At 35.5% G+C, this 16,260-nt stretch overlaps 1 protein-coding gene across 6 annotated transcripts in view; it reads left to right on the forward strand.

The window, feature by feature from the left end:
- ARID4B (AT-rich interaction domain 4B) overlaps window positions 1-16,260 on the forward strand; it is a 149,744-nt gene that overhangs the window by 73,237 nt on the left and 60,247 nt on the right. For all 6 annotated transcript variants that reach the window (XR_013377529.1, XM_077894429.1, XM_077894425.1 and 3 more), the window contains exons 7-8: window positions 3,216-3,307; window positions 10,538-10,676. Coding sequence is in view for 5 of the 6 variants with exons in the window: in XM_077894429.1 (XP_077750555.1) it covers window positions 3,216-3,307; window positions 10,538-10,676 (231 nt within the window). In the remaining variant the exon portion in view is untranslated. The remainder of the gene's footprint in view (window positions 1-3,215; window positions 3,308-10,537; window positions 10,677-16,260) is intronic.

Here is a 16,260-nt window from a genome sequence, read left to right on the forward strand (position 1 = left end):
ATTCTGTGATAATTGGCCAGGAATGTATTTAATCTGCCATCTGTGTATTCCTTCCCTTTATTTGATATTTTTGACATTTTCAGAAAATGTTTTTAATTTGTTGAAAGATTACTCAAAGCATTGTTATTATCAGTGATAAGTTTGGCCTTTCAGCAAAAAGCCACATCAGACTGGCAGTGTTTGGGGTCATTAATTCCATTAAGAGGCTACAAACCAAAAGACTTAAATTGAAGTTTTCCAGGCAGCCCAGGTGGCTCAGCGGTTTAGTGCCTCCTTCAGCCCAGGGCCTGATCCTGGAGACCCAGGATCGAGTCCCACGTCAGGCTCCCTGAATGGAGCCTGCTTCTCCCTCTGCCTGTGTCTCTGCCTCTCTTTCTCTCATGAATAAATAAATAAAACCTTAAAAAATTTGAATATTTCCATGATAAGAGATTGCAGCAGCACTTCCGTCAGTCTGAATTCCAGCACTAACATCACTGGTTCTCTCTTACCCGTTTAGTGAGGGTGTTGCCGCTGCCTCTCTGTTGAGGCATTTCTACAGAGCACATTATTCAGAAGTACTTTCATCAGCTGGTATTTGTTGTACATTTACTGTATGCACTTGAAAACTCTAAAGAAAGATTAGATAAAATCTCAGCGCCTTATTTCCTGCAGCCCATTTAGGTAACAGCGACATAGGCATGTTTCCCCTAAGCCTATGGGATTTTCTTTTAGCTTTCAGTATAGCTGGGAGCCTCAGCTTTTTGCTCTTTAGGCTTAGAGAAGACACATTCTACCCTTCCCTTAGTCTTTTCTTTCATTTGAAATAAAGGTACTCCTACTTTCCTGGATGTGGTTTGAGGCCAGGGACAGAGATACTGCTTTTTACTGTTCCCTTTATTACATAGGGAGAGAAATCAGAAATCCTGGATATTTTCTTTCTTGTAACTGGTAACTACTAGATGCTTAAAATATAAATCACAGTCCTTAATAGAAGTCTGCTTTCAAAAGAGCAACCTTAATTTTAGGGGAGTGAGGTGGGGCATTTAATCTTCTGTTAGCTTGGCAGAAAGTGAATCCAGATTAATTTATTTTCTCTGCTTACCAAATATAGTACTTTGAAATTTTTTGTTCTTGGGAAGCATACTTAGGAGTTAATGACAAATGACTTCTAAAGAGATTTTGTTTGGCATGTTATTGTAATTGTATTTGGACCAACTTTTGCCTCCAAATTTTTTTTTGTTTTGTTTTTGGTTTTTTAAAGATTTATATATTTGAGAGACAGAGAGCATTGGAGCAGAGGGAGGGGGACAGGAAGAATCCTCAAACAGACTCCCTCTGCAGAATGCAGAGCCCAACATGGCACTCAGTCCCTCAACCTTGAGACCATGACCTGGGCTGAAATCAGGAGTCAAATGATGCTTAAACAACTGAGCCACCTAGGCGTCCCTCCAAATACCTTTAAAATGCTTGACTTAAAGTAATTTTGAAAGATTAAATTTTATGCCCTATAAAAGTTAATAGTTTTTGTCTGTCTTCTGAGGGAATTGATCTTTACTTCGTTTACCTATATCAATATTCTTTGTTGTTGGATAGATAGATCTATGTACCTCAAGTACATTTATATATATTCTAATAAGTCATGCAACATAGATTAATATGCTTCCCCCTTTCACCTTTTATTTTATTTTTTAAAGATTTTTTAAAATTTATTTATTCAGAGAGAGAGAGATTGAGAGAGAGAGAGAGGCAGAGACAAAGGCAGAGGGAGAAGCAGGCACCATGCAGAGAGCCTGACATAGGACTCGATCCAGGGTCTCCAGGATCATGCCCTAGGCTGCAGGCGGCGCTAAACCGCTGCGCCACCGGGGCTGCCCCCCCTTTCACATTTTAGTTCACCATTTGAACAAAATTATGTTTCAAAAATAAAAGTCAAAAATTTCCTCTTAAATATTAACATTAGTTTATATTTAGATATCTGATTTTCTTTTTTTTTTTAAGATTTTAATTATTTATTCATGATAGACACAGAGAGAGAGAGAGAGGCAGAGATACAGGCAGAGGGAGAGGCAGGCTCCATGCAGGGAGCCCGACATGGGACTCGATCCAGGGACTTCACGATCACGCCCTGGGCTGAAGACAGGCGCTAAACCGCTGAGCCACCCAGGGATCCCCGATATCTGATTTTCTTAAAAAAATCTGAGTTGATGTATATATGCCCTTTTGTATAACACCCTGGTTTCTAACTTTGAGAAGTCTGAAATGCTCTGTAATAGCAGAGGTTCTATTGGAGGGATGAAAGAGATAGCAACTATGTGGAAGGTTTTAAAAATGCAGAAAAAGTAGGATTATAAAAAATTGATATTCAGAGGATTCAGTTGGTTGGGATAGCATCTTCAAGTTGATAATTAACTTTTTAGTTATATAAACCTTTGCAGGAAGTAATGGCAAGAAAAATCTAAGAAGTACCTGATATTGAGAAATGAAGGAAGTCATTCCAAAATCACTTTTTTCTTCATTCTGTTTTTAACCAACAACCAATTCCTCACCTGGAAATCATTGTTTTATGATGGGATGAGGGACAAAGGGTTTGACATGAACTGTCAGTTGACAATAAGAAATGTTTACTCATTGATCATTATCTACATATCAAGTACCACATTGGATGCTGCAGATTGAAAAAGAAGGGAAAATTAAATGTAGAAAAGTCAATTTTTACATTTTCTTTGAACAGTTTATTGCAGAAAATGTTTACAAAGTAATAATATATCCTATCTAAAGCCTTTTTTCAAACAGTTGATGCTTTTTGGATTATTTTGCTTGTTATTTATTAGGAATTCTATATTATAGATATGATTCCCTTTAAACAAAAAGAAATTTGATTTCAATTGGCTCCAATTCAAGTGCTAGGTCCTTACATATAGATTTCTTATCTCTCCAGTGTATTTTCTATTGAACTATGTTTTGTTTTGTATTTTAATCATTCTTAGAAGTCAGCCTTCAAATAGATAATGAAGAAAGAACAACTTAATCTCTTTTCACCTGTCCTCCCTCAGTAATGGGTTCATTTATCTTTGAAATGACAGCTGTCTATCTTTAGGAAAGTTGTATTTTAGTCTTCCATGGGGGCAGTTTTTAATCTTCAAATCTGAGCATATTCTTAAACTAACTTGGTTTAAAAAGGAAAAAGAACTTGAAACGTCATAACTTTGATGGGTTTATGTTCTTACCCACAGACATTAGACCAGCTCCCACTCACGAACCCTGAACATTTTGGCACTCCTGTCATAGGGAAGAAAACAAATAGAGGAAGAAGATCTAATCATATGTAAGTCCATTTTCATAACTGTTAGTTGAACCTGAGTTTATTTCTCCTTATAGTATTTTTTTAAGAGTTACTAATTTGAAATTGTACTTTGCAAAATGCTAACTGGATCTCATACTAATTTCAGACTCCTTAGCACAGATGCTTGAGGTTCTTTATGCTCAGCCAACCTTAACAGTTGTATATCTACCTGCCAGTTTTCCCTACATGTATCTTGGTGCTGTAGTCAGAATGGAACCAAACAACATTCACTAAATACATCCTTTGTTTTCCTGATACCCTATTCATGCTCTTTTTTTTTTTTTTTTCTCTAATGCCACCTTTCCGTTCATGGTGTCAGTCATTTAGTCTTCCAACTGAAATCCTCCCATCTTTATGTGAACCGTTTTGTGTCTTCCTACTCTTCCCTTGAAAACAAACCTGTTTTCTTTCCTTTGAGCCCTCTAAATTCTTTGCATCTATCTAATGTCAAAGACAAATTACTTTTAGTGGGCTGTACTTAGGCCCAAAGGGCTCTAAATTACAAAAGATCACAAGATAAAGGGGTCACAGGGATAAAGAAACCATCTTCAAACAGTTTCGGAAAGAAACATAACTTATTGCAAAGGACAGGAAAGCAGAATGGCGTCAGACTTCTCCATGGTAACACTGATATTGGTAGTCAGTAGAATAGAAAAGAGGAATGGAGGTCTCTGATAAAAAGTGGACTCAATTACCCAATATAATGGAACATTGGCGGGAAATGAAAGATACAATGATAACGGATAGAGAAAAAATAGCAAAGGCATTAAGTAACTCACCCCAAAAATTATATGAGAAGGGAAAACTTAGGATGGAGGTAGAGGAGCAGGTGACTTAAGTATAAAATAAAGTCCTAGTAACAATAGGAAGTCAACAGAATAATGTCTTATTGTATAAATCAGTATAAGAGGATTATTTAGAGATAAAGTAGTACCTATCAAAGAAGCAGCTGAAATAGTTACAAGCATAGTGCCTCCATAGCAGGAGAAGAAAATTGGAAAGGATTGGCTTTTTATTTATTCCATTGGAGGTTATTTTAAAAACAATTTTGAACATTTTACTGGATACAATTGAAAAAATTTTAATGTGTCTAAGCCCATATATTGTCAAAGTAGCTGTTAAAAATAGATATTGAGTTGAATTATTGAAACCTTTAGTGTAAGTGAATGATTTAATTCAGTATTTAGAATCACGTATTAAGTCTAATTGTTGCTGAGTTTTGGAGATAGAGATTGGGTAAGCACTATCTCTCGTTTTACTTACTTTGAGCCTGTATCAAACTCATGAAGATAGCTATTATTTTTACCTGTATTAAAAATTGGGGAATTGGGCTCAGAAGCCAGTAAGTAATCCAAGGAACACAGGAAGGAAAGGACCATGTTCAAGAACTCACCCATGGTCCATGGGCCTTTTCCCATTTGATTGATTGACTCTTATTTAGATAGAATAGTATTTTCAATTACTTTCCAGTAAATGAAAAATGACTCCTCTGAGGGAGGAAATTAAAAGACTAATCCTTGCATTGAAAAAGTATTTGGTATTAGTATTTTCCTACTTGTGATTCAGACCATGCATTATTATTTTTTTCTTAACTCTCTGAAATTTTTAGAAAATGTTTTTCTTAATTACTAAGTGAATAATTTCTCTCACTTGTGATTTAGCTTGCTGATGACTTGATTATTTTTAGGGTATTCATGGTATAACTATTATTTACTCTTCTGCATATGACATTTGAAATTTGAAATGTTCTATCCAAAAAGAAAAATAAATGAAAAATGTATGATAACATTATTCTTATGAAAGAGTCTTGTGATTATTTGTTATTACAGTTCTCTAATAATCTCAGTTTTTTCAGAGGGATATTTTATTGCCATAGAATATTCACTAAAGTACTTCTAAGATAAATCCTTTGATGTTTCTTTGAAAATTAATGACTTCAATTGTATATTAAAGTTTTACCTATCATTACTCATTAGAGTCTTCCATAGTTCTGTAGTCAGCTTCTACTTATGATCGGTGATGTCAGAATAGTGAGGTGGAGTGTATTTAATGTAAAATTATTTCATCAGTGAAGATTTCTACTTCTCTTCTAGCTTTTGAGAGTGTGGTTTGGTTGTTAAGAGTGTGAACTGTGGAGCCACGTGGCCTGGGTGTGAATAACTGTCCATGCCACCTCCTTGCTGTATAACCTTGGGCAGATTACTTAGTCTTCATGCCTCAATTTTCTTCATCTATAAAACTGAGATAATAGTATTACCTCTCTCTCAGAGTTGTTGCAAAGATTAAATGAATTCATATCCTTAAAACGTTTATGTTGGAAGCACTGTATAAATACTAGATATCAACATCACGTATTGAATGCAAATGTTTTCATGAAACACCAGTATGTGATATGACTTCATTCATAAAAATGTGTTTATATGTAAGTATATAAAAATTCTCCTTACTTAGTGTTTGTCTTATAGGTAGAACTGTTTTTTGGCTATGTTATTTCAATTTTCTAAAACAACATATTCATATTATAGGAAAAACAGTTTTTGTATCTATCAAAAATTCTTTTTAAATTTTGAAAAGCATTCCATCTAATATTTAGGCATGTATTGTCTTTCTTCAACTGTCATATAGAGGTGTAAACATAAATTTAAAGTAAGATAATTTTATAGAGTATTATCTGGAGTGATCTACAAAAATGACCCAGAATTATGGTGTATTAAAAAAAAAATCTATTAGCTGAAGTCTTCCTTTCTTGGAGATGAGACAGAAGCATATAGTTATCACTGAGCAAGTTGATCTTTGTTTTTAAAGACTCTAGCAAACATACTCAGTGATTTTCCTGTTGAGAATCTCTGTGTATAATGAAAGATTTGCTGTTGCGATTGTATTGCATTAAGTGCAATGTAAAAAGACAGATCTAAGATTGAGAATTAACTATTGGAGAAAATGAAGCCCTGCTCATCTGTAATCTTGTTTGCTTGCTATTCCTTCCCCCTCACTATGGTGGTCATTCTCACTGCCAAGAGACATTATAATGTTCTCCCTTAGCACTTAACACCATGATATATAGGCACCACAGGCAGGTACTACAGTTGGAAATTCCCTTCTCCTTAATTGCACTTACTCAGAGTTCTTTCTTCCTTTATGAGTGATTTTCTGCAACAGAGTCTTGGACCCCGACCTTAAAGTCATTTATCTGACTTTCATTTTCTCTTCCATTACTCCACTAAAAAAGTCTTCATTTTGATTCTCTGTCATTTAAAATTTAATTTTGTACAAAGATAAATAAGGTTATCTCTTCCCATGATTCCCCAGACTCGATTGTTACATGAATATATCCCTACCTTTATTTCCTTTTAACAGTTGTTAATCCACATAACTGTTAATCTCCCTCCAGGTATTCCAAAATTGATTATTTTTGACACCTTCCTTTAGTTGAGTTTTATTTATACTCTAATTGGTTAATTCTAAAGTATTCAAGTATTTTCTTAAGATTATCATTCTCTATTTAATTTTTAAAAGCAAGTTATTGATTATTTGATCAGTTTATAAGTTGATTGAATTTTGCTCTTAGAATTTAGCCATTGTATACAGATGTTTTGTTTGATTCTGCCTAAAGAATAGAATACCTGAAATTATAGGAACCATTTGTGTACCCTCAACGCTCAAAAGTGTTTTCCAGTAACCTGGCAGAAGTATATATGCAGTTGTTACAGTAGGAAATCAGTCTGCTTGCTGTTACTTTTTTTCTCCTTCAGAAGAATAAAGCATAATAAAGCTTATAATGATTCTTGATAGTGATTATTTATGGGCATAGATTTTACCTGGTAACAGTGCTAAAGTTTACACAATAAAGTAGTGATTTGTACCTGGTGGTTATAGGTCTGCAGATCTTTAAAAAAAATTTTCATTGAGATAATTATCATGCCAAAATTCACCCCTTTAATGTATACAATGTGTAGTGTTTTTTAGTGTATTCACAGATTGTGTAACCAGTACCACTATCTAATCCTAGAAGATTTTTAAAATTATTTGCTGTTTTATTTTGATATGAGATTTTGACTCTAGTTTCCTTCTTGGTTAAACATGAAAAATTAAAACTCTTTTATTGGTAAGTATATACACGTCCATATGTTCTATATTTTTTAATTTCTAAGGAGCTGTTCATTGTTAGTCTTCCTAATACTAATACAGGTTTTTAATTTAGTGTACAAAATTTGAAACTGAGTTACTTGTCTGAAATCCTAAGGATCATCGAAGTCAGAATTACATTTCAAAATTGAGCTGCTGAGTTTTCTTTTTTGCATCTCATCATTTGCTGTTCTTTGGCACGTGTCTTGTCTAAAGTTCTTCTACTTGTTTCACAATTAATTTACAATTAATAGTGATGTGCAATCAGCTTTGAGTAATTAGCTGTTAGTCTGTGGTGGTAAACATTTCCATGTAATTAGCTTTGTTGTCAGTGGCATTGTCAGATGTTATGTCACAAAGAGTGCATTATTTTGTTCTGGCTCTATAAACAAATACTACCTTACCACCAAAGAAGCAACGATATCAGAGAGGATTAAAACCAAGCAGGTTCCTGCTTGTTCTGTATTTGCTCCCTTAAAATATTTTTGATGCTCATTTATTTTAGTTCATCAGTTTATTGAGTGTCTTGTGTAAATTATTTCCTTGGCTAAAACTCCTCCAGGAGGAAAAGCTAAAGGAACCTTAGGTATATATAATGGTGTGGTTTATACTGGTTGTGTACATTATACTGCTTGTATACATTTTGTGATTTCAGGAAAAATAAAATTAGAAATACCATAATAGAAAGAAATCTATTCAGTTCATTTATTTACTCAACAAATATTTATTGAATATCTATGCTTGTGCCAAACACTGTTGAGGTACTTGGGATATATCAGTGAATAAAACAGGCATTGATAAAAATCTCTGCCCTTCTGGCTTGTATTCTCATAGAGGAGATGGGCAATAAAGAGAAAACAAGGAAGAACTAAATACATTATACAGTATGATCGATTTGTAAATGCTGTATGAGAAGAATAAAAGTGAGGAGAGATTGTGGAGGGCAGGTTGTAAATTTGAATGAGACGGTCAGGGTCACTTAATTGAGGTGACATATGAACAGAGACTTAGAAAAGTCATCAAAAGAGTTTCCAGATGTCAGGGAATAGAGCATTGCAGCCTCTTTGACTGCAAAGGGGAGTAGAGAAATAAGGTGGCAGTAGCTGGTGGGGAAGGTGAGGTCAGGGAATTCTTTTTTTTAAGTGAAATAAATAATAGCATATCAATGGAAGTTGCAGTTTGCTGATGGGACTCAGTGTAGTAGACGCAGAAAAGAATGATACGGGAGAGAGAAACGAGTGGTATTGGAACAAAATCTTCAGTTGAGGAGAGAATGGGCAGGAAATCTAGTTTATAATTGGGCAGTGGTATTAGAGTGGAACTTGAACATTTAATATATGAGGTGGATAGGTGTTTTCTGTTCTTCACTTTTTTTTTTTTTTTTACTATGTCGCTTTCTGATGTCTGAAGTCTTCACACTTGTTAAATCTTAAAGAAATGAGAATTTTCATAAAGATGTAGATGACTTTGTGAGGCAGATAAAGTCCAGTTTTCTCTGTGTTTTAAAGATTTTTGATATATATTATCTGTGTTTTGGGACTTTCTGTCTTGCTAATGATAATGACATAAAAAGTGTCCATTAAATCTTGGCCAAATAAATCCTTTATGACTGCTTTGAAAAAGCAGTAATTATGGTTTTAAGCTTGGTTGTGTTCTACAGTCATTAGAAAGTGAAGAGATAAAAGTCATTGCCCTTGAGAAACACTTCTCATCAGTTAGAACTCTGACTTGGGAGGTCTGTCATTACTCTCCCAAGCTGTGTGCCTGTTTCTAAGGTTTTATGTTGTGCTGACACGAAGGTGTACTGGTTTTTCCTGCCTCCTATTACTTACTTCCTAAGTCCCTACTTTGAACTGCTTTAAGTGCCATTTGAAGTACACTCATTCTCGGCAGCCAATTTGGAAAATTTGCTCTGTCTTTACCAGGGGACAATTTTTAAGTAGCTTGATCATGGAAGTCAAATTAGTGATATTTCCTGTATCACTCTAAGATGTTCTATAGTAGCTTTTTCTTTTTTTATATTTATGTTGAAATATATAAAGAAGTGACATTTATGTTGTCAGCCCTTTGGAAAGGCATCAAGACAAGTTTAGAGTATAGTAGATTTGTCCCAATCAACGAAATAGTTAAATCATGCCCAAGCTTTTAAAATAATGTCAATTTACATTTTTTGTCAGTGAACTTGGTCATTGTCAACTATCTCAAAAATGTTTTTAACCCTGTAGGTAATCAATACTAACCATTGTTCCATTTTATTTTATACAAAGAACATACACTGCAGTCTATTCATTTCTTAGTGTCTTCACTTACTCTGGGCATTTTGAACACTCGGTTGTTAGAATCTTTATTTTCTTTAACACTGATTGTAAGGCTTTCTTGGAACCAGATTCAGAGTAGAATTTTTGTTTTGTGTTTTTTTTTTTCTTTTTAGTTTTACTTTTGTCTAAGAACAAGTAGATGGTTTTCAATACTTCCTTTTTCTGCTGATAGTGAACTTCTTTCTAATTTATCAGTCCAATATACAATGTAAACTGGAAGGAATTTCTGAAAATAACAGTACTGTACATATTATCAATGCCTAATTTGTGTATGTTTGGTATTAAGGATAGCAGTGATCTCTTACCAGATTTTCTTCTCTCCCCACCCTAACCACCCAATAAATAAAGATTTTTCTTCCCTTTCTAAAAATTAGCTTTGTATTGGGAATATAAAATGCTATCTGCCGAACTTCTTTGATTTGAGGGTTGGATCAAATATATTTTAGTATAGTACTGGGATGTTTCGTTTGAGGCCTTCAGCTTTTTGAGAATTTGGGGACTGGTGTTACTCTGTTCTGTTCTTCTCCCATGATCTTTTAAAGTAGCACTGAATAGATCTAAAAGATGTTTAAAAGGAGAATGATGTGCTTTCTTCTAATGATAACCCTTTTTGTTATTGTTTAGAAATTTAGAAAACAATTTAAAAATTGAAGTTTGCCATTCTGTGAGTTTTAGAAAGTGGGATAAGATTTCTAGAATACCTGTATTTATCAGCTTGGTATGCTTATTCTTTGTGAACATAAATGGAAATATTTTTTTCTTTCCCTAGACCTGAGGAGGAGTCTTCTTCATCCTCCAGTGATGAAGATGAGGATGATAGGAAACAGATTGATGAACTACTAGGAAAAGTTGTGTGTGTAGATTACGTTAGTTTGGATAAAAAGAAAGCACTGTGGTTTCCTGCATTGGTGAGTAACTTCAGCATAAAAGTTTAATTTTCAACTATTTAAATTCATGAAGAAAACAATTGATAATCTTACTAGTGTTTTTCATAGGTGCAAAGTAGGGAAGTGTTTTTAGCATCATTTAGTTTATGCAAAGATTTCTTTCAAGATTGTCTTTGAGTACCAAGAACTCTTAAAGTCATCCAAAAAAGGCAAAATTATGGTAATTTTAGAGGGTAGGTCTGTGGGAGTTCATTATACTGCTCTATTTTGGGTGGAGATTCATAATGCAAACTTTTAAAACTCCTAAATTCATTGTGCAAAAGACTGCAGAAGAAGAGAATCTTTCTTTTTCTACTATTATCTGTAAATGATGTCTATTTATCATTCTTTTCAGTGAACATGATATGTATTCTTCATCCAGAATGCTTATCAGTTCAGTATTTTGCACAAAATAATTGCCCAGTAAATGCTAGCTCTTACAATTAAGACTTATATTGCATCTTACAGTTAAAACTAAAGAGGGCAATTATTTATTTTAATAAGTATGAATACTTTATGATACCTTTGTACCTCTGCATATATCCGTCTATTCATCCTAATAGTTATTGAATGCTGTTTGCAAGGACTCTGAGGCAGGTATTGTTTATCCTCACTTAGAGATCCAGAAACTGAGTAGTGGAAAGGTTAAGTAACTTGGTTAATGGTGAGTAGAAAACTTAAGGGTCGGGGATCCGTGGGTGGCTCAGTGGTTTGGCGCCTGCCTTCAGTCCAGGGCATGATCCTGGGGTCCCGGGATCCAGTCCCATGTCGGGCTCCCTGCATGGAACCTGCTTCTCCCTCTGCCTGTGTCTCTGCCTCTCTCTCACGGTGTGTCTCTCATGAGTAAATAAATAAAATCTTTAAAAAAAAAAAACAAAAAAACTTCAGTGTCAGTTTATGTGATCATTTCTTTTTTCCTAAAGTACTAAGATTCTCTGTAAGAATTTCTTTTTGAAAATGTTAAAAAAAATGTTTTTAACAAGTTTTGTGTGTCTTTTCCTAAAATAATAATTTTTTACTGTTAGTATATTCAATATTAAGGTTCTCTCACTGTTTTTCTTTTTTTTTTTAATTTAATTTTATTTAAATTCAATTTGCCAACATATAGTATAACACCCAGTGCTCATCACATTACATGTCCTCCTTAATGCTCATCACTCAGGGATGCCTGGGTGGCTCAGTGGTTGAGCATCTGTCTTCAGCTCAGGTTGTGATCCCGGGGTCCTAGGATCAGGTCCCTCATAGGGCTCTCTGCAGGGAGCCTGCTTCTCTCTCTGCCTGTGTCTCTGTGTCTCTCATGAATGAATGAATAAAATCTTTAAAAGAGAAAAAGAAGCTCATCACCTAGTTACCCTGTCCCCCTACCCACCTCCCTTTCTGCAACCTTTTGTTTGTTTCTCAGAGTTAGGAGTCTCTCATGGTTGTCTTCCTCTATAATTTTTCCCCACTCAAGTTCCCCCCCTTCCCTTATGGTCGGTCCCTTTCACTATTTTTTATATTCCACATATGAGTGAAACTATATGATAATTGTCTTTCATTGATTGACTTATTTCATTTAATGTAATACCTTCCAGTTTCATCCACGTGGATGTAAATGGTAGGTATTCATTCTTTTTGGTGGCTGAGTAATACTCCATTGTGTGTGTATACACACACATACACACACACACACACACACACCACATCTTCTTTATCCATTCATCTGTTGACAGACACCTCAGCTCCTTCTATAGTGTGGCTATTGTGGATATTGCTCCTATGAACACTGGGATCTAGGTGTCCCATCATTTCACTACATCTGTATCTCTGGGGTAAAGACCCAGTAGTGCAATGGGTTGTAGGGTAGCACTATTTTTAACTTCTTGAGGAACCTTCACACTGTTTTGCAGAGTGGCTGCACCAGCTTGCAATCCTACCAATAGTGCAAGAGAGTTCCCCCTTCTCCACATCCTCTTCAATATTTGTTGTTTCCTGTCTTGTTAATTTTAGCCATTCTCACCGGTATAAAGTAGTATTTCATTATGGTTTTGATTTGTATTTCCCTGATAACAAGTGATGTGGAGCATTTTTTCATGTACTTGTTGGCCACGTGTAGGTCGTCTTTGGAGAAATGTCTGTTCATGTATTCTGCCCATTTCTTGACTGGATTGTTTGTTTTTTGGGTGTTGAGTTTGAGAAGTACTTTATAGAGCTTGGATACTAGCCCTTTATCTGGCATGTCATTTGTAAATATCTTGTCCCACTCTGTAGGTTGTCTTTTAGTTTTGTTGACTGTTTCCTTTGCTGTGCAGAAGCTTTTTGTCTTGATAAAGCCCCAATAGTTCATTATTGCCTTTGTTTCCCTTGCCTTCATGGATGTATCTTGCAAGAAGTTACTGCGGCCAAGTTCAAAAAGGTTGTTGCTTGGGGACGCCTGGGTGGCTCAGCGGTTAAGAGTCTGCCTACAGCTCAGAGCATGATCCAGGAGTCCTGAGATCAAGTCCCACATCGGGCTCCCTGCGTGGAGCCTGCTTCTCCCTCTGCCTATGTCAGCCTCTCTCTCTCTCTCTCTCTCTCTGTGTCTCTCATGAATAGATGGATAAAATCTTTAAAAAAAAGAAAAAAAAGGTTGTTGCCTGTGTTCTCCTTTAGGATTTTGTTGGATTCCTGTCTCACATTTAGATGTTCCATCCATTTTGAGTTTATCTTTGTGTCTGGTGTAAGAGAATGGTCTAGTTTCATTCTTCTGCATGTGGCTGTCCAATTTTCCCAACACCATTTATTGAAGAGACTGTGTTTTTTCCTTTGGATATTCTTTCTTGCTTTGTTCGAGATTAATTGACCATAAAGTTGAGGGTCCATTTCTGGGTTCTCTGTTCTGTTCCATTGATCTATGTGTGTGTTTTTGTGCCAGTACCATATTGTTCTGAGGATCACAGCTTTGTAATACAGCTTAAAGTCAGGCATTTTGATGCCAACAACTTTGGTTTTCTTATTCAATATCCCTCTGGCTATTTGGGATCTTTCCTGGTTCCATACAAATCTTAGGAGATTATTTGTTCCAACTCTGAAGAAAGTCCATGGTCTTTCGATAGGGATTGCATTGAATGTGTAAATTGCTCTGGGTAGCATAGACATTTTCATATATTTATTCTTCCAATCCATGAGCATGGAATGTTTTTCCCTTTCTTTGTGTCTTCCTCAATTTTTTTCATAAGTGTACTGATAGAGTACAGATCCTTTACATCTTTGGTTAGGTTTATTACTAGGTATCTTAGGGTTTTGGTGCAATTGTAAATTGGATCAATTCTTTAATTTCTCTTTCTTCAGTCTCATTGTTGGTGTATAGAAATGCAACTGATTTCTGGCATTGACTTTGTATCCTGCCACATTGCTGAATTGCTGTATGAGTTCTAGCAATTTTGGGGTGGAGTCATTTGGGTTCTCTATATATACAGTATCATGTCATCTGGGAAAAGTGAGAGTTTGACTTCTTCTTTGCCAGTTTGAGTGCCTTTTATTTCTTTTTGTTGTCTGATTGCTGAAGCTAGAACTTCTGTGCTGAACAACAGTTCACCCATAGTTTCTAAATAGTTTCCTTGATGATGAGAAAAATATTTAAGGATTTATGTTGTTGAATTGTTAGTAATTGGCATTGGACCATCTCAGTATTATTTAAAGAATCTCAGTTATTTATGTATGTAAATCTTCCCCCCAAATTGAGATATTTTGGACAGTGATGAATAATTTTTGTAAACTAGAGTGTGAACTTGTGTTCTAGATCAAACAATCTTCACAAAATCACATAAATAGTATTTGGGTTTCAATTTTTAAGATTAATTTTTATAAATTGAGTTAATTTTACAAGTGTTTAGTAGCATCACTATGTTAGAAAGCAGTTGTGTACTCCTTGGACCTATAAGTAGGTCCCATGAATTGAGCACCTGCCAAGGCCAGGCACTGTGTGAAGCTCATTCACCTAACTAGTCTCATTGAATTGTAATTGAGACTGAAAAATAAGTGGATTTACCCCATTTTAACAGAAGGAAAATCTTAGCTTCCATGACTCATGCAGTCTTCTTCCTTTTCATTTTCTTTCACTGTTTCTCCTCTAACCAACATTTAAATGTTACCATGCAAGGTTCAGAATATATAACTCTGTATTCTCTTTAGGGCGATCTCATGCCCTTTTATAGCATTGGTTACAGAGTTAACCAATTGAAATGTCTTAAGGGGCCAAGTAAATCACATACATGGGTGAACAGGATGAAATATGGATTATTGTTCCTGTGGCAGAATGGAAAGTGAAGCCACTTGCACACCACCACCACCAGCATTGGCCAAAGCTACCATATGTGTAGTTTTCAAAACCCATGAAAAAGTATAAGTTCTTTGATAGCTCAGCTGATAGAGTGGAGGACTGCAAAACCCATGAGAAAACAGAAAAAGGTAGATTTTGTTTACAGGTTTAGACCCAAGATTGATCCCCTGATATTTAGGCTGTTGACTCGTAAGTTTACATCTTACATTTCAGACTTCCATTCTGAGCTCTGAACTTGGGTGTCTTACCTATTTAGTATCTCCATTTTGATGTCCTTCAGCCATCTTAAAACTTACTAAGTTTAAAACTAAGTGTATTCTCTCCTCCCTCTTTCCCAAACTTGGCCCTCCTCCAGGGTTTCCTCTCACAGTGAATGACACCATTTGTGCAAGACAGAAACCTGAGCATCCTCTGCTCACTCATCTCTTCATTTCCCTAATTATCTCTAATATTCTCTTTCCTTTAGTATGCCATTGTCAACATTCTACATCTGAGTCACCACCTCTCTCACCAGGATGATTGTTGTGGTTTCGTCACTTTTAACTCACCCTTCTCTGGCCCATTTTCTTTGTATAACAGAGTAGTTTTTATTTTATTCTTTTTTTTTTTTTTAAGTTTTATTTATTTAATCTCTACACCCTATGTAGGGATTGAATTCAAAAGTCTGAGATCAAGGATTGTATGCTCTTCTGGCTGAGCCAGCCAGGTGCTCCCAAAGCAATTTTTATGTTTTTTAATTTTTCAAAGTAATTTTTAAAAGGCAAATCTGTTATAACATTATCCTACTTCAGAGCCTTACCCTAAAGATTTTAGATTTTATCCAAAGAACTAACATGGCCTAAAAGACTGGGAAATCTGAACCCTTCTTAACTCTCTTAATCAGTCTAGGCAGAAAGTCAGCCACACTTGACTGTCTTTTGCTCCAGGGACTGGTTCCAGTGCTTGCTGTCTCTGCATCCCTTATACTACACACACATGCACACATATACATCCTTTGTCAAGCCAATTCCTACTCAGTCTTGAAAGCTGGGCTTAAATGTTGTGTCTTTTAAGAAAGCATTCCTATCTAAATAAGGACTTGACACAATTGCAGTTACATACATGTGTGTTTACTTGTTCAGCACTTGTCTTCCTGACTACATTGGGTGGGGCATGTGGGGAGGAGCAGTCACTGCCTTGATCTCTTGTTCTCTGGCATTTATTTAGTACAGTACCTTGATGTGGTAGTCCAGTATCTGTAGAGTGACAAGATGAGTACATGAACAA

Source organism: Canis aureus, chromosome 4 (assembly GCF_053574225.1).
Source record: "Canis aureus isolate CA01 chromosome 4, VMU_Caureus_v.1.0, whole genome shotgun sequence".
NCBI classification, from domain to species: Eukaryota; Metazoa; Chordata; class Mammalia; order Carnivora; family Canidae; genus Canis; species Canis aureus.